At 49.5% G+C, this 18,348-nt stretch overlaps 1 protein-coding gene across 1 annotated transcript in view; it reads left to right on the top strand.

Moving 5' to 3' along the window:
• LOC144943867 (tRNA (32-2'-O)-methyltransferase regulator THADA-like) overlaps nucleotides 1–16,121 on the top strand; it is a 118,953-nt gene extending 102,832 nt beyond the window's left edge. The window contains exons 29-34 of the mRNA XM_078871703.1: nucleotides 360–619; nucleotides 3,359–3,541; nucleotides 8,120–8,497; nucleotides 10,002–10,207; nucleotides 12,526–12,827; nucleotides 14,678–16,121. Coding sequence (XP_078727829.1) covers nucleotides 360–619; nucleotides 3,359–3,541; nucleotides 8,120–8,497; nucleotides 10,002–10,207; nucleotides 12,526–12,818 — 1,320 coding nt within the window. The 3' untranslated portion in view covers nucleotides 12,819–12,827; nucleotides 14,678–16,121. The remainder of the gene's footprint in view (nucleotides 1–359; nucleotides 620–3,358; nucleotides 3,542–8,119; nucleotides 8,498–10,001; nucleotides 10,208–12,525; nucleotides 12,828–14,677) is intronic.
• The last annotated feature ends 2,227 nt before the right edge of the window (nucleotides 16,122–18,348 follow it).

Here is an 18,348-nt window from a genome sequence, read left to right as displayed (position 1 = left end):
CCAAAAGAAAAAGGAAAAACACTTTGATTTATATTCACATGAATGTCAGCTCATTCATGTGAACGAGCTGACAGGGCGAAGGAAGGTTTTCTAATACCCGTCCATCGTCTAGACTTTAGAACAGAGCTTCTTGTTTTCCCTACACTCCTTTTCCTCCATCGCCTGCCTCACGCTGGTTACTGGGTGGGACCCTTCTTGTTGGAGCTACGGAACGATCGCTTTCACGCTCTCCCATGACGATAAGTCAGAGGGAGAGGGGCATTGGAAGTTAGTGGGGTGCCTAGAAATGGTTCTGTTTGCGCGAGTTGCACGCTGCGGGTTAAAGCGACACACCCGCTCGATTGCTGGCATCGTCGCAGGAGGACCTGCACAGGGTCCTGTACGAGGAGAGCGACCGCCGGTGCCTGGGCCTGCACCTGGAGGCCTGCGTGGCGCTGCTCGACTCCCGCGGAGGGCTCGGCGTGGCGGATTGCGAGCGGGAGGGCTGCGAGGAGAGCGTGCGCTCGCTCCTGGCCCTCGCCGCGCGCGGGGAGGATCGTGCGGCGACCTTCGACCCGGTGCTGGCCGCCCGCGCCCTCCGCATGGCCGCCTGCCTGCTGCCTCGCCTCGTCTCCAACAGGTTACGGCGCGCGCGGGTCGCAAGCGTCGACGATATTCGTCTCCTTCCACCCCCCCCCCCCCCCGACAGCTTCGGCTTCGCCAAAACCTCTCGCTTCCAAGCGTCCGGCGATTCAGAATGTGCTGTCTCAAATAAAGAAGCACATGCAAGTTGGTCTCTCGTCAAAAATGTTTTTGCATCGAACCTTCAGTTTGGTCAGTCCCTTGAAGAACGTCGGAACCAAGGGTTCACTGTACCTACAACAACCACCATCGAAGAGGAAACCCTCATTACCAATTTTTGCCCGTCCAATTATAAACTGCAACATTTTTTTCTGTTCCTGGGTAGTAAGTGTTATTTCCTAATTGCGTATGTCTCAAAAATACAGAAAATGGATATTATTCCTCACACACGTTGCTTTTGTGACCAGGACAGTGATATTTTTTTAATTTACCTATTTTCAATGAGAAAACGGACGAATTTGTGTCTTTTCGTTCACATAAAGTCAGAGAAAAACAACATACGAATCAAATTAAAATTTCAAAATATCACTGTCCTGGTCACAAAAGCAAAGTTTGTGGGGAATAATAGACATTTTTTCTACTTTTTAGGCATTAGCAATTACATCGTGTTATCTGTTGCCTGTCCAATTGTCTGTTGCCCGTCCAATTGTCTGTTGCCTGTCCAATTGTCTGTTGCCTGTCCAATTGTCTGTTGCCTGTCCAACTGTCTGTTGCCTTCGCTTTGTTGAAGCCCGAGCTGTGACCTCTCACTTCTTCTCCGCTTCACGACAACTTTTCTCGACCCTCGGCGTTGGTCTTTTCTCTCCGGTTGCATGTTTGCTTTCTCCTTCCCGAATCGCCGTCACACAACGGGAGCGTCTGAAAATCTTCAAATTGGGAGCAAGCACGCGGCAGCCAAAGTGCGGTGACGGTTGAAAGTATCCAGCCCCGCTCCCTCTTTTTGGGTTTCACCTGTTCCACGTGTTCGTACATGTGTAGAAATTAACATCACATTGCTTGTGGCTTTATATAGACCACACTATGCATCGAGAGGTACGTATAAATGCATGTTCTCCTGATGCCTGAAATCCAGCAGATATTGCCACACACAGTGAGGGCACTGTGTTTCCCAGAGAGCATTCTTTGGATGTGGGGCTCACAAGGAGAGCACAAGAAGACTGATTTTTCCAGAGTGTCCACAGAGTGAAATTTGAAGCAGTGCAGGAACAGGCTGGCTAATTAACTCATTAATGAACGCGCGTGCTCAGAATGGCGTTGTGGCCGTTCTGCTGGGCTCCGCTAAAATTATTCACTTATTTATTTTCTTACATTGTACATTGATGTGGCTGCATTAATTCGGTTTATATATTAATTTATTTCCCTCCCCGGGCCCCCCCCCCCCCCACCTCACTACAAAATGCCGTGTTGCACGCGTTTCCGTTGGATTAATTTCACCTGGCAGCCGTTTTCACAAGGAGTAACGTGAGCTCATCTCTGCACGCCGGGCTCCGCGCTCGCCACATGTGCGCTACTGCGGGGGCCCAGCTGCCGCTTGCGCGACGCTCGCGCCGCCAGCGCCACCTGAAACAAAGCAAACAACGCCCGAGTGTGAGGTTTCTGCGGCGGACTTAATAGCGCCATTAGCTGCCTTAAAAATCTTTAATGCTATGTTTTTTTGCGATGCGAAATTGATGGATATACTAATAAGACTGGACCAATACTTTTGGTTGAATAACAGTTTACATTTGGAGGTATTGCATGGAGCTATCATTCAATAATTCTCAACAGTTGCCAACAATGTCTCGCTCTTACAGACCCCTTTGCGGTGTTTAACGAATGAAAAAGCTCCAGTTTTGATCGCTCTGTGGGTCGAATTCTTCCGACCCAAAACCTAATTTTGATCGCGCAAGAAAACCTTGCGCGAACTCATTTCTTTTCAGCAACTTGTGGCTTACAGAGTAAAACCTGATAAATGAGCATCGAGGATATTTTTCCTCTCCGAAGTGTTCTTGGGGTTGTTGGACGTTGACGTCCGACGTTTCCCTCCATGTCAAACGTCGGACATCGCGCCAAGGCTCGCGCGGCACGACCTGAGAGACAGCGGAGAGCCGTGTGGCGCAACCACTCGGAGATAGCGAGCATTCTCAGATTATAATACGCAACCTTTTCTCTCTCGATCTTGAAGCAAAAGTTGGGAGTACAGGAATGTGTGTGTTTGTGTGTGTAGCTGGTGCATCTACCGGTCAGCCAACCCATGGCACCTGGGTCTGTCCCGTGACCTCCCGTCAGCGAGCCTTCGACACTTCACGTGGCCTCAAAGTGCACCTCGCCTGGCACAGGCGCCGTGGTGACGTCACCGTCACTTAGTGGCGAATGGCGCGTATTGATATTGGTGCGACCAGATTTGTAGAACTTCATCGACACTGGGCAAGAGTTTTGGGGTGCATCTGCCAATCCAGAGCAGCTGATAATATGGAGAACCCGGCAATATTTTTCTATTCCAATATTGGTTTGTGTTTCTAGATTTGAAGCTTTCGTGACTGCAAGGATTCATATTCTTAGGTTTTTTCGGTAAAGTCACGTAGGTAAATATTAAAATTAATAAAAGTAAAATAAAAATAAAATTAAAATAAAAATCACGACGTTTCGGAGACAACACAAGCCTCCGTCTTCAGGTGGAACCATCACAGCATGATAGCTGTATCAGTGGTTTGTGTGTTTTTTTCTTTGGGTGGTTTGCACATCGCGCCGTGAACAGGGCTGCGGACGAGCGTACCCTCCCGCTGATCGAGCGCTGGAGTCTGACGCTGGAGAACAACGCCTCCGACTCTTCTCCGGACGTTCTGCGCTTGGCAGCGGCGAGCAGCTTGCGTCTGGCGGGGCGGGTGGCCGTCACGTTCGGCCTGCGCGTGCGGGGGAGGGCACTCCCCATAGCAGTCAGGTAACCCACTGCACAAAACCCAAACTAAAAACTATTTATAAACTAAACTATTTTTATTTTACCAGGTAAGGCCCACTGAGCTATATGGCTCTTTTTCAGAAGCGACCTGGTCACAAATGGTAGCTCAAAGTAGTAGCTTATAATAATGTGGAAATTGATAGCAGCCAAATAGTCGAAACACATTGAGGACTCCAAATATACAGACGTGAGGGTTGGGATCGAACCTATGACCTCCTGCATACCAGGCGAGGGAGTTAACATCTCGCCACCGCGGTACCATTAAACAAAAGCTCCACACCAAGTCACATCGGAAACCAGACCGACTCTGTTCAAATGTGTTCGGAGTCGTGTCGGAAGAAATGCATCTTAAATCGATCCGCGGTGGCCTTATATTAACATCGTAAACGTGGATTGTCGTAAAATGGAGATCACCTGTATTGTTGTTCAATTTGCATTTCGTGTTTCATCCCTTGAGGCTCACCGGATAATTGGTTCTATTTGTTTATGTTATACATAAAAAAAAGCTTATTTGGGACTCAATCTATTTGTAAGATAAGATATGTGAATCACTGTCATTTTACATAATGATGCAGTGTTTATGACAAAGGTGATTATTTTGATTGTTTTGTTAAATTTCTGTGGTGGAAATGATCAACAGCCTGGACTTCACAGTCCAGAGGTCGCTGATGTTCACGTGTGGTGGAGTCGAGTGTGGGCACTGCCAAGATGTCGAGCCAGTGTGGAAGAGTAGACCAAACACCATTTAGAGGGGTTCCCTCTCGCGGAAAGCCTTCAGCCAGCAGTGGCATGAGCAGGAAATGTGCACGGCTTGCAACTTTACCTTTTCATTTGTTCCATTGGGAGCTAGAATTAGACTGAGGGTGGCGGTGCGCTTGGAGGGACACGCGTGATGAGAGTGCGCGTGCGTGCGTGTGTGTGTGTGTGAATGCCGCTTGACACGTGTAATTGCAGTGTTTACTCTGGGAGCAACCTTCACTCGAATCTCCTGTTCACCTTTACCTGCACGATGCGCCTGCTCTTCGTCGTGGGAATTGCTGTGAAGTTGTTAATTCAATCTGCACTCCTCTGTACGTCTCCATGTTGCTTTGAGGACTGCGACACTTCGTGTCCCGTGTCGCTTTGGGCGTGAGCTAAGATGTGCGTGCATTTTAACTTCTCTTTCACATGTGCAGTTTTAATTAGTTTAATTGCTCTTTTACAAAAATGTACATACCAAATCTTACAAGCTAGAGCTTATCAGGTGACATGCTCGGGGTAGAGCTGTACTTCCAAAGTATGCGTTATGGAACGTTTGTTTATCGGGGAACTTTCTCAGGAGAGCCCTGGGGTGTTGCTGTGGTTTTTTTTTTCGTCTTCCAAATTCAGTCATTTAAAAGTCAAATTTCAAATGTGACCATGACACCGGCACTGAAATGGCAGCGTCGTGGCAAACTCTTTTTTAGAATGACATCACGAGGTCTTCACCGTCCACGGCAGAGCAGACGGAGCGCAGTAAGAATCAGAATCTTTATTTATATTGTAGGAGGAATCCGATGAGCTACTAAGCTCTTCTTCACACATGTCTAGTAAAGATGGGTCAGAAAGTTACAACAAACAAAAACACGACAGAGGAATGCAAAGTATATGAAGGGTGAGCAAACCACACAAAAAGTTAAACTAAACTATTTTTCTATGTTACCAGGTAAAGCCCACTGAGCTATTAGCGTATTTTTCAGAAGCTACCTAGCCACAAATGACAGCTCAATGAGAAGTGGCTTATCATGTGGAAATGTATAGCAGCCAAATAATCCAAATGATCTAAACGCACGTTTCTAAATTCGGAGCGAAAACCCTGGAGGTGGACACCGGCCACTGCGGCGTCAACCAGGGCGGCCGCGCCGCCACCATTTTCAAAATGGATTCTATTTCCAATTCGCCCCCCCCCCTTCCACCGTGAATAATCCTCCAACAATCCCCATCCGTTCCGTTCGTTCTCGTGGACTCGACGATTGGGACCGGTGTGCAGAGGGCGAAATCAAGAGTGGTGGCTGTGACTGACGAATGCTGGCAGCCATGCAATGTTAGTTAGCAAGTTACGTGGAAATTCTTCTCCATACGTTTGCATGTCTCCGACTCGTTTTAACGTCGACTACTGAGCCTAATATTAAACCGGCAGTCGTAGGTTACATGTATGTATGTGCGTTCAACTTCTTTTGCACCGTACGTAGCCAACCGTGCTAATTGGAGGTAATGCATCTGTTTTGTTTGCGTCGGCGATGATGCAATTCATACGGAAGAAGTTGAGTTCTGTACAAATATACTCGAGTTTTTATCAATACGTTCGAAAGGGAATTTGTTGTCGTAGCGATGAACCTGGCGACCTGAGTGGCGAGCGATATCTGAGCCATTCCTGGCTCTGCCAAACTTCACCAGGCTGCACTAACCGGCACGGTGAAGTATGCTTAAATAACCCCCATGAGGCCTTGTACCAGCAGTGGATTGACCGAGTGCTGTATCACTATCATCGTTGAGTAATTAATCCTTACCTTAAACTTGACTCAAATAACAACGCTTGAAACGCACCAAATTAAATAGGGCTGTGAAATTGAGTGAGCTTAAAAAAATCGTTCCACTTCATTTCAACTCAAACATCGCAGCACTTTCCGCACACGTGAAAGACAGAAAAAAAAATCTATCGCGAGTTGTATTTTCAGACTTATTTTGTGAACATATTTACCTCCATAGTTGATTTTTCATGCCCTCGCCGCCAAATTTACGAGACACCCGTTCCTCTTTGGCTTGCATAACGTAGCGATGTAGATTCCTTCCCCTGTCCCCCCCTTCTCAAAACTCGACTACCACAACCACCGGACATACGCCGAGGAGGCTGTTTTAGTCGTGAGCAGGCACGCTGCTCGTTCGTGCTCACTCACAATCCAGCTGGGAGGCTTGTACTCGAGCTGTCACGTGGAGGTGTTCTGCATTGTTTCACGTGTGTCCCGCACTCCGCGTCCCCTGTGAATCGCCCCACCTGCAGAGCCCGACTCTTAAGAAGCCAGCGACGTGTTGTGGGGAAGGACTTGTCAGAGAGCATTACCCCATCATGGAGAAATTCCACATGTTTATCAATGTACTTCAGACTCTGCGTGCGTGCGTGCACGTGTGCACAAGCACTTGTCAAATATTTTGCGCCCACCACGTTTCCGCAGTGGGACTTGGCAGCCGTTCGGATCCCACGATTGATCTCGGCTAACTGATGATGCCCTACAGTGCAGAATGCGAACGCTTGTCTGAAGCGGCAGGGGCTTCTGCCCTCGCCACCCTCTATTCGATTCATTGGAGAAATGTGTGCCGGCTGAACTACGACTCCCGCGGAAGCTTCAGTGACGCTGATGACCCAGTCCCCGCCACCAAGAATCCCTAGCCCAGGGTGTTGGTCTTCCATCTGGTTCATGAGATCTGTCGACTCACTCTCATAGCTAAACATCAGGAGACCCACTTCCTCCTTTGCTCGGAGGACTGAAGAGGTGTTCTACATGTACATGTATAATGGTGCCTGCTTAACAACTGAAAGTGCCTTGCATCACGTTTCACCTTAACCATTCCATGCCCTGCTGCGGTTTGACCAAGGGGAGCCTCCAGTGGCAGCTGTCTCTAAGTGGCGCAAGGCAAAATCAGCACTCTTGGATCGTAAATTTGCTTAAGTTTATGCCATTCGGCAATCTGACAGTGGGAGCTTAGCATAGTAGAATGTTTTAATGTTTTAAATGGCAAAAGACATTCAGCTTCTAACGTGTGAACCCATGGGCTGCTTGCGATCATTACAATTCGCCGCCCCTGCTGGACATCAGCGAAACAGATTCATAGCCTATCGGATTCCCCCTCCACGAGTCTCAATAAAGATTATGATTCTGACAATTCAGGTGCGACGAACCAAACCCCTCCATGAATATGCCGTGAGATGTACACAATTCTTCACGCTCCTCATTGTCACAAAGTCAACGCATATCATCGGCCGTGATCCCTGAACTGCTGGATGAAGGCCTTTCCGGGTCGTCACCACCTCTCACCGTCCTGCAATGTAACAATGCCCCCAGCACCTGCGCAGGAGCCGATTTCATGGCTCCATCTCTGCAGCAGTCCGTTCCCTCTGCTGCGGCGCGTTCCCTCCCCCGCCGCCGGGCTGACTCAGTCGGTACATCTCGAGACTCGTAACGCGCACGCATCCATATTTATGAAGGACACCCAATTATACGTTCTGATCATACAGTTCCCTGTGCGTTCTCGTTGCATGAGTGTTTGGATGGCTGTCCGTGCTTTGGGCTTCATCTACAAGATTGATGGACAATCCCTGTGGTTGAATTTTGCTGTAAATCTTATCCATCACTTGCTGATTTGAGTTCATGATGCGCTGCTGCACTGCCCTCTACTGTTGACACCAGGGACTTGCCAGTTCTGTTCCTTGGCATAATTAACATTAAAAGTAGCAGTAGCTTTTTTAATACATGAATTCAAATAACAACAATCTTCCAGTCACTAGCCGTGTACGGAACGATCGCGTGCTCTCGTGCGTGCCAGGCTTGCGCGGGCCGCCGTCCTTCTGCTGTGCGACGAGGAGGAGGCCGCTCGGCTGGACGCGGCCTGCTTTGCCTCCTGCTTCTCGGAGCTCGAGCTGGAGGGGGAGGAGGAGGCGACGCCGTCGCCGCTGCCGCAGCAGGAGCGGCGGGAGGGGGAGCAGGAGGAGCGGGAGGACGGCGCCGCCGCCGCCGCGACGGGGCCCCTGGGCGCGCCGCCCTCCGAGCCGGTGCACGGCGGCGTGGCGACGCGCCTCGCCGCGGCTTTCCTCGGCCGTCTGGCCCGCCGCCGGTGCTGGGAGGCGCTGGTCGCCCTCCACGGCTTCCTGGCGCTGCCCGACGTTGGCGCCGCCTTGCACGTCCACGCGGCGGTTTCGGCGAAGTGAGTCGCGCGAACGCTTAGCGCCGCGCCGCCGGAGTGGGTGCGTTCTCGTTTCCGCCGCGCTGTGCGGTTAAATTGGCGGCGTGAGCTGTGCACAAGTTGAATTAGTTTCTGTGTATGTGTGCAGCCCTTTGTCAATCCACAGAGTGGATCTTGGGGATTGTTTGACCGTTCTTCACCACGCTGGTCAGTGCGCGTTGGCAAGGGGGCGGCCTCGGTCCGGTTCAGACGTCACTCGCCGCCGACCTTAGTCACGGCTGGGAATCAAACTCGCGTCGCCGAGTTCGGGGTACAGCGCGCTAACCACCGCAGCACTGCTCCCCAGGTTGCAGGTAGTCAATCACAGGACATGGCGAAGGTGGAGTTGCAAAGGACGGTGAAGTGGGGTAGGCCCAGGACGGGTTTAGATATCGCTCCCCACTGATGTGAACTCTGATCTGACATTTAACCTTCGTTGCTGGGTTCATGGCGCAGTTTGCTCGTCAATGAAGCGTTGCCCCACGCAATCAAGATTTAATGTTAAAGTAATTAATGGAATATTGCATTGGACTTTATAATGTAGTTACCCCTGTAGATATCTTATGAATAATGTCCCGGATCTCGGTCTGCTTGTACCCGAAGGTCAGCAGCTGGGACGCTGTTTGAGGTTTCCGACATCAAAGCGCCAGCATGCGGACTACGTGCGGCTCCCTTTATGGATCAAAGTGTGCACCCTTGAGCTGCCCAGAGAATCAATGACAGTCAACGATGAATTAAAGTCACGTTCACAGTACCAATGCTTCACCTAAGTTTTACAATTGGAATGCATATTTACGTTCTCTGGACACAGGTGCTTTGTAAGGTGCTTTTGATTATGATAACAGTTATGAAAACAGAAAGTTGACAGAATAAAAAATGTGACTAAAATGGAAGAATGGCACGTGCTTACAGGATATCATCCGGTGAAGGAATACAACACTGAACACTGAGCGGGAAAACATGCTTAACGCCCAAGCCCGGATGTTCACGTTTACATTTCTGTGGCTTGCCCGACGACGCTGGTTGTAACTACTCGCGTGACGCGAGCTGTTGCGGGGGCTGTACCTTTACCTTTCCTTTTTTTACTTTGGGTTAAATGTTACGGATCTATAAGTGTGCGCATGTGAGAAACCATGAACCACAGTGGCAAGGTATTAAATACCTCGCCTGGTATACAGGAGGTCGTGGGTTAGATCCCGACACCTGTGTAATTCGAGTTTGTATGTTCTTCCCATAGCTGCATGGATTTTTCTGCGGTTACTCCGGTTTTTACCTCCACATTTAGACACACTCGTTTAGACTATTTGGTTACCATACATTTCCACATGATAAGCCACTTCGTTGACCTATCATTTGTGGCCAGGTGGCTTCTGAAAAACAGCGGTATAGCTCAGTGGGCCTTACCCGGTAAATAAAAAAAATAGTTTAGTTTAAATAGTTTGTAGTTTAGACTTGTAATGCTTCTCTCCTCCCACGCGGCGTGCAGGCCCCTGAACCTGTTTGAGCAGGAGGAGGGGAGCGCTTACGGAGAGCCGCTGGCGCTCGCTCGCCTGGCCGCCCCCTTGCTGGAGCAGGCCGTGGTCTCCTGGGCCGCCCACCCCGAGGGCCGCAGCCTGCTCGGCGCCTGGCTGCTCAGTGGAATCGCCTCCACCGGGAGTCTTCTGCAGCACTGCCGCCAGTTCCACAGCCAGTGTGAGTGTCTCCAGGAGATTTTGTAACCCCCCCCTCCCTCCTTTGTGAGGGGAGTCGAACGGCGCCTTTTTAGTTTCATGGGGTTTTTTTTTTTTGCCACTGATCATCACCGGCCATGATCAATCCACTCCTGGATGAAGGCCCCCCTCAAGCCGTCACCATCCTTCGCGATCCTGCGGCATAATAATCCAACTAGCGCCGGCACACGAGCGGATTTCAAAGCTCCATCTCCTGAGTGAACGTTATCCCGAACACGTTCCATCCTTTGGCTGTCGCTCCGTCGTTACTCTTGATCATCTCCCATCGTCCCTTCTAGCGAGCTTTGTAAGCCCAATGACTTTGCTTGACATCTTGAACAGTATAACCAACATGTTAATTAGCAGGAGAGCATTTCTCTCGCGGTGAAAGTTTTTCTTTTATTCAGCGTCATTGTGAACAGTGGGCCTGGCTTGGGAAGACGCAATACGCTTCAGATGATCCGAAGAATTATCTCTCGAGTAATTTTGCTCGCGTTCGGGAATGTGGACGCCCAAGGAAGACCCGTCACGTGTGACAGGCAAGCATACCCTGGACTGAAACGTTAAACCGTCGACTTTCCGAGCTGCGCAGACAAACACCCCTTCAGCATCATGGTTCCATTATTGAATTTTTTGGCAAGAGCCTGCCTCTCGGTCATTCCGCGCTAATATGACATGTGATCGTGATGTATGCCATCGGCCCATCGGCCAGAACACACATTTTACGAGTGCAGATTCTTTACAGTTAAGTGGACCTTTTCACAAGTAAACAACACTGTGAACTTATTACATTACATTAAACCAATGACGAATGTGATCGCTGGCCATATTATTCATGAGTAGGACATTTCCTTACTCTTGCCAATAACTCTCTCCCAGTTTGTTATAAATGTCTGACCCCTCAGCGGCTCATGAGAGCCAACAGAGAATAGAGATGGTATCAGCACATTGAATTGCTTCGTGCCATCATGGCCTCACGTATGAAGCGACCTTTGTCAATGTTCCACATCTTCCCTCGTTGATAAGTCAGCAGGAGTAGAGGCTAACACTTGGTCGCCAAGTCAGCTTGCTAGTCAGGGGATGATACTGTCTTCAGCCACCTAATTCATTTTGTGTGATTACCAAAGTGAGCCATCTGCACATAAAAGACCTCATTTTATGTATGTATGTTGAATTTCTTTCACACCGTACGTAGCCAACGGCGCTAATTGGAGGTGCGGGGAAGAACAACAAACTAAACACAACAACAACAACAACAAGTTCTAAAGAAACGAGTTTTCAATCTAGATTGAGTAACCTGCAAGAGCAAGACGTCATCATGGCCACAGCTGTTGACACCACCACCACCACCACCACACCTTGCCAAAGCCATCTCCCCTTCGCACTTCTGCGTTGCAAGAGTAGACCAGTGTGTGTGTGTAGATTTGGGTTCCCAAATTTTTAATTGCCTTCAAATCTCGCACAGCGGTGGACGGTGTGCGATGTTGTGGCCGCGTCTCTCGCCGCAACCGCTCAGCTTCCCTTGGTGGTCGGGCACTTACAGGGGTGACTAATGCAATGTCATGTCCAGTGTTAAATGGTCATATTTCCCCCCCCCCCCCCACCCCATTATGTTAGTTTAAATGTACATAGTACGCACATTTTAATACACACATTTCAAAATAATCACCATAATTAAGATTAGAGAAAATTGCCTGCCACATTGAACAACAATATTCATGAAAGGAAATGGCCACACATGGCAAGAACATCCTAAAACAAGTCTTGAGACAAATGTTCTATTACATACATGGGTCAATATAATTAGAATGAATGAATGTGCTTGTTAAAATAAGTGTGTATAGCTTTGAGAGAAAGAATATTTGCAGTGTAGGGGTACGCTGTGCTTATTATTGTGGTTAGTGCACTGCGCTATGAACCCAACATAGCAGTGGTCAACATTTGAACCGGTCCTAGGCCTCCCCTAGTTTGATTCAGCCTTTAAACCGAGTACCTGGTACGGCGTGTAAACAAAAGGCAGCCACCCATCTCCTCGTGTCCCCTGCCTGCCTTCATCGGTGTTCGCTAACAGCACTCGTCCCGAAAGTCTGTTAAGGCTACACGGGCAGCCTTTACCTTTGTTATTCTAAGCGAGTGGTCAGCAACTTGCGGCTCTTTAAGGACTGCTTCTTGACGTTATTTATGAAGGACCGTCTCATATTCACATGCATTGCGGCTCTTGTAATATGGAGGGTTTTATTTTTAACCGAATTTGGATAAATTGGCTCTTCTTGTTACTTTGATTGCCGCCCCCTGTCGTAGGCGGTGGCCCGGCCGAGGTGTTCGCCGCGGTGCAACAGAACCGGCCCTACACGGCGCTCCACATCCTGCGTCTCGACCTGCTGCTGCTGGCCCGCGCCGGGGAGGCCCTCGAGGAGACCGGGCCGTGCCCCACGCTTCTCCCCGCGGAGCCGGAGGACCGCGAGCTGCCCTGGGACAGCGCCGCACGTGGTCCAGGCGTCTTGTCCGTGCGCGAGCTACGCCGGCAAGCGGAGTGGCTGAACCAGGAGCTGCTGGCTCCATTCTCGGTCCTCAGCAGCAGCAAGGCGACGTGACCGTGGCAGGTGAGTAATGCGTCGCACGCTAGCGGAAGTCCCATCGTACGTGTCGTGCGTGCCGCTGGGGATCAGAGATCATCGCTGGTGATCGTGGGCCGAAGACTAGATACTAGGCCGTATTACCCTTCTGTGCAACTCCAGCTAGGCCACGTGTTGTGATTCACTACCTGAAATCTGGGGCGCAGTGCTGCAGTGGCGAGCGCGCTGTACCCTGGTGAGCGCGCTGTACCCTGGTGAGCGCGCTGTACCCTGGTGAGCGCTCTGTACTGTGGCGAGGGCGCTGTACCGTGGTGAGCCCGGCGACGTGAGTTTGATTCCCCGCCATGGCCAACATCGGCGGCGAGCGACGTCCGAACCGCTCGTATGCTTACCCCCTCGCTGACGCGCTGACCAGCGTGGTGAAGTATGGTCAAACAAATCTCCACGATTGACGTGGTGAAGGGTGGCCTTCATGCAGTGGTGGATTGGCATGGACTTCTTCCCACACTCAAAGCTGCAAGTGTTTTAAAAACAATAATGAATAAACCTACGTCTTTATTTATAACCGCGTGCGGTGACAAAACCGATCGCTTGCTACAAGAGGCCAGGGAAGATTTGATGGCAGCGTGGGTGAGAGTTGCCCCGGCGATGTGTAATGTTGTCGGAAGGGGTAAGGGAACTCATCGTGTCGTGTCGGCCTGGAGTCACAAACAACGCACAAAGTTGGGTGATTGATTTTTGTCGTGAAACAAAATGGCAGCGATCAAGTGAAAAACAAGAAATTGTACAAATCATTTGTACGGCCTCGGAAATATTATCTTCTTAGTGACGAATCGTCGGTCCGAGAAAATCTACCCAGCGGTAGCAAATAAAGGACTGAAACACAAAGTTACGTACTTTGCAATGATAACACACGAGATACTGAGGAGTAAAATATATTTTTTTTGTTCCAGCACACATGGTGGTGCTAATTGTGTCTCTTCTTTATGAAACGCGGTGTTCTGCAGATCACGTTAGCACAACCCGTACCGCTGTGCAAGGAGCGCCAGAGAGATGCCGTGACCCACGTTCAAACGTCACCCCTCCGTATCCCTTTAAAGCGGCGAGCTGCCCTAGTGTGTGATGGTTGGCACACCGCACTCCCCAGAGGGTGCCGGTTCGATTCCATCTCCTGGCGCGGCAGTTACAATATTTGCGCAAGTTTCATAAAACGCACCGCCGCCTCTATCCACCCATCGGCACACAGTTAGTTGATCGGTAAGTCGTGTGCGGGGGGGTACAGGCGTGGGCACTCTTACCTCTTCCAAACACGTCTGAACAGCGTGGACGAGTAGACCAAACAGCCTCCAGAGCACCCTTTAGCGGAGGCCCTTCTGACAGCAGTGGTGTGAGCGAGCTATTGCAGGATTGCGCTTTTACCCATTTGCAAGGGGGAGCAGTGGTACAGTGGTTAGCATGCTGGACTATGACACCGGTGACCGGGGTTGGAATCGGAGGTTGAAACGTTCTGTTTGAGCATCTTTTGTGGATTACGAGGCAGCTACCTGATTTAATTTTGATATTAATACTTTTCAAACATCAGAGATTAACTGGGGTGAAGAATGTTTTAAACCTGGGCCTATACTAGGAAGGCTTATAATGTTGTATATTTCGGCCATTTATTTTATATTTAAGCCAATTAATCAAACATGTTTTATTGACTTGGACATCGTGTAATATGTTCCCTGAATAAAGTGGTCCCAATTTAGCCACACGTGTTAATTTGTTTATTATTAACACATTCACTCACTGACATCTTCTCCCTTTGCTTATTTTTAGGTGCACAGGATGTACAATTTGTTTAAAGGTATGTCTGTTATTATTGTTTGTGTTCACAGGTTTGCAGATGAATGAGCAGTTGCGATCACAACTGTTGGCTGATTACGTTCTGCTGCCCCCGTTGCCAAGGGGTGATCACTCGCTGTCTGACGTCCTTGTCGGCGTAGTTTTAAATTCATGCCGGTATCCTGAACGATGCACTACTCAGACTAACGTACCACTTCACCGGTATGTCTGTGTGTCTGTGTTTTATAAAATATATATATATAACGTTGCCATTTTCGCCCAGTTTTATTCCTGCAGTGTTGTCATGGGGACTTAAGCCTCCACAGAAGTGGATCTCACAGAGCAAGTGGCCTGTGGTCCACACAGCAAAGGGAACTCGTTGACACGCGCTCTGCTGCATATGACAGTAATGTTGGTGACATGGCAGTCAAAGCGATATTGGAATTTAGCCACCACAGAACCACATTTTTATGCAAAGGGTTTTTGTTTTGTGCAGTGATTAGTGAGCGGAAACCATTAACTCCCGTAGCTTGAGAACCCAGTTGGAGCACAGGCCACTGCCTGGGTTTGAGCCCAGGAACTCAGTAGTGGCGGTGCAATGCTCCGAATTCTGCGCTATATTATACAACAAACTAATAATTCGTCTTCCTCAAGGTTGTTGTTTCATAAACAGGTTCATCTCTCTAACCCGTCGACTCAGCAGCAGAAATTGTTTTAGTCGCAGATTGGTTACGAGCTTCAGACACACCCTGCCGCATTGGGTGCATGTGCATAGGGAAATATATAGCATGTCATATCAGCAAAAATATCGTGCAGATGTCAAAGTGATCTTTTTTACTCATTGCTTAACTAAAATGTTGTCTGTGTTTATCCAATCCAGATAAACTTGTTTTGATGTAAATGCTGAGGTGAAATAACAGTTTTTAAAGTATTATATTATGAACTTCAAATTGACTTTCCTCAACCTTAAACGTAAATAACCTAGTTTCTCTCCGTTAAAATCAATAATCAATATCTGACTAAATGTAATTGAAATACACAGTGTTTCCATGCTCACCTTTGCTGTTCCCTGGGTCTGTAGCCTTGTCTTTGTATAGCACAAGGCGGCATGCATTTTAACAACCCCGGAGGAGTGATGGGTGAATGACGTTTGAGATTTGAACCATTGAGTATGGCCACTGGCACACAAACACACTCTCAATATTTACCAAATATCGTACTGTGATATGTAGAGATTGTTTTAAAAGTAACCCTCATAATGCTACCTCTGCAATTATTCAAAAGGTGTCTGGATATTTCTGTTCAATCATATTACCGTCACCACTGGAGTGAGCTTCTATTCTTATATTTGTTAAAGTTAGTTTTTTATATGTATATACTATGATTGAAGCATGTATGCATAACCGAAGGGACCCTTTGTAATAAGTGTTTTAAATTTTGAACATTGCATTTTTAAACGGTTTAATGTGTATTTTAAAGTTTAACATTAAACATTCATCACCATTTCTGCAAACAGCATGATACGTGTTTTAATTGTACATTTTTACAAACGAGTCACTAAAACACGAAGGGCCCAACTGCTTTGCCGTCGCTTCCGCGTACAGAACCCATCTACACGAGAATCGGTTTGACTCGTGACAAATCGATATCCCGAGATACAAAAAAAACACATTTGTCCTTTAAAGGGTGAGCATTGTCCAATCCGAAAATAATAAATAACAATAATAGCTCTTGGGACGAATTCCCGCCGGAGTGAAAGCACAAATATATACCCATCATTAGGGCAATGACCGTCACTGATAAAGCAACAAGCGACGGGCTTTGCTCGTGTCCTGAGGGAAGATTGATCGAGGGTGTTCACCAAATCAATTACAAGGTCGTCTGTCTGTCACCTCCTTGTGGCGAGAGACCGCCGCGCCTGTAGTAGATGATTAACTACCGAGTCACGTGTGAACCCTTGCAGCGCGGTGAGTCCCGCGATTGTTGATGCGCCCAAGACGTACAACAAACAGCGACCGCCATTCGCCACTGCGTGGCGGTGACGTGGCCACGTCGCTCGTGCCAGGCTAGGTGCACCTCGAGGTCACGTCAAATGTCGAAGGCTCGTCGCACGCATGCGCATCAAACGCAGAGACGACTCCCACTTGGAGGCACATCACGAGCAGACGCGACGACTCGGGGTTATGCCTCATAAATGAAACTGAAGCAGCTGACGCACATGGGGACAGAGGCCCTCCGTGTCATCTCGGCTGTGCAGGACACCGTCACAGTGTGTACCGACTGGCACTCTCTCTGTCTCCGGCGCCGAGCGACACGTCTCACGGGACGGCTTCCCACGGCTTGCCAGCTCAGTGATGAATGTCCACGTCCCCCAGAATCATTAGCCGATGTGAAGTTGCGAGATGGATGAAGATCGATTGGTTAATTGGCATGAGTCACTCGGCTTCTTGCTTCGCCGGGCGCGGTCGCTCGACTGGGAAGATGAAACAAAAACATCTCGCCGGAGAGGGGCACGATGGGTAACAGCAGCCGGCTCCGACTGTTGATCGGCACCGTGCACACGCGCGCATCGTGCTGAGCGAATCGAAACCTCGCAGAAGTGAGCCGAGATAATTGGCGACGTGGACTCGGCGAGGGGGAGAAAACGAGCGGAGAGATTCGTCCGTGTCGCAGGGGACCGAGGCGACTCGCCGCGGGGTGGCCGCGGGAGGCTTGGTCTGCCCGGGAGTTCGAGGATTGAAGAGTAATTCGGGGAGAGTTGGCAGCCACTCTCGTTTGCAATTTCTGGCAACACGTTCCGTGCAGAGCTTCGTCATGTTGAGGCGTGTATAGTCGCCTGCTGCTGCTGCCGCTCCTGATCGATCAGGACTGTAATTGGGAGCCCACCATACCCATCATCAACAAGGCATGTGCCCATCGACTTTCTGTGGTGTTTCTGATTGATGGAGACGTGGTGTCCGACTGCCACATTTATGCATTCACGCTGTGATTCATTATTGAGCAGAAGGATCTAATTGCCTCGGGCTTAGTAACAAAGCCACGGGAACAGCAAACACACGGCGCTTATATGTCACGCACGTTTAGAATGCCACCGTGGTTCGTCGTCGTTTTCAAATTAGAGCGCGTGTAGCATCTCGACTGGCGCTTTGAGGTTTTCTCAACGTCAATAATTGCGTGCAACGAGAACTCCGTGGCGCGGTGGTTTACCCCACCACGCTACGAAGCGGCGCCTGGGTTCGATTCCCCGCCGTGGAGAACATCGACCGGTGGTGTCCGAGGCTGCCTCGCGGTCTTCCCTTGGCACGAAAGCAAGAGGCGAGAGTCCCCGCGGCGCAGGGCGCGTGCAGCGGCGTCTTGAGACGCAGCGCCACCCGTCATTGTGCACGCACCTACAGCGTGAACACAATACACGTGGTTTGTAAATGTACACGTACATTTACGTGATCTATGTACATTTACGCGATCTAACCCAAAAAACGTGTATTATGTATCATGGGTGATATTGGTCTCTTAAGCCTAGGTGTTAAACTAATCGTGGACACCCGCACTGGGGAGACAAAGGCGGTCGGTCGCGCATGGTAGCGGCCACAGCCCCGCACCCGACCTATATAGAGGCTCGCTAACAGCCCCGCTGCCCCGACAGTGACATCTGTGCGTGTGTGTGGGGCGTGTGACGAGAACTGTAACCGCGTGGCTCTGACGCGCTGATGCAGCACGAGGAGGC

The sequence above is a fragment of the Lampetra fluviatilis genome, chromosome 33 (assembly GCF_964198595.1).
Source record: "Lampetra fluviatilis chromosome 33, kcLamFluv1.1, whole genome shotgun sequence".
NCBI lineage: Eukaryota > Metazoa > Chordata > Hyperoartia > Petromyzontiformes > Petromyzontidae > Lampetra > Lampetra fluviatilis.
This window is presented reverse-complemented; position numbering and strand designations above follow the sequence as displayed.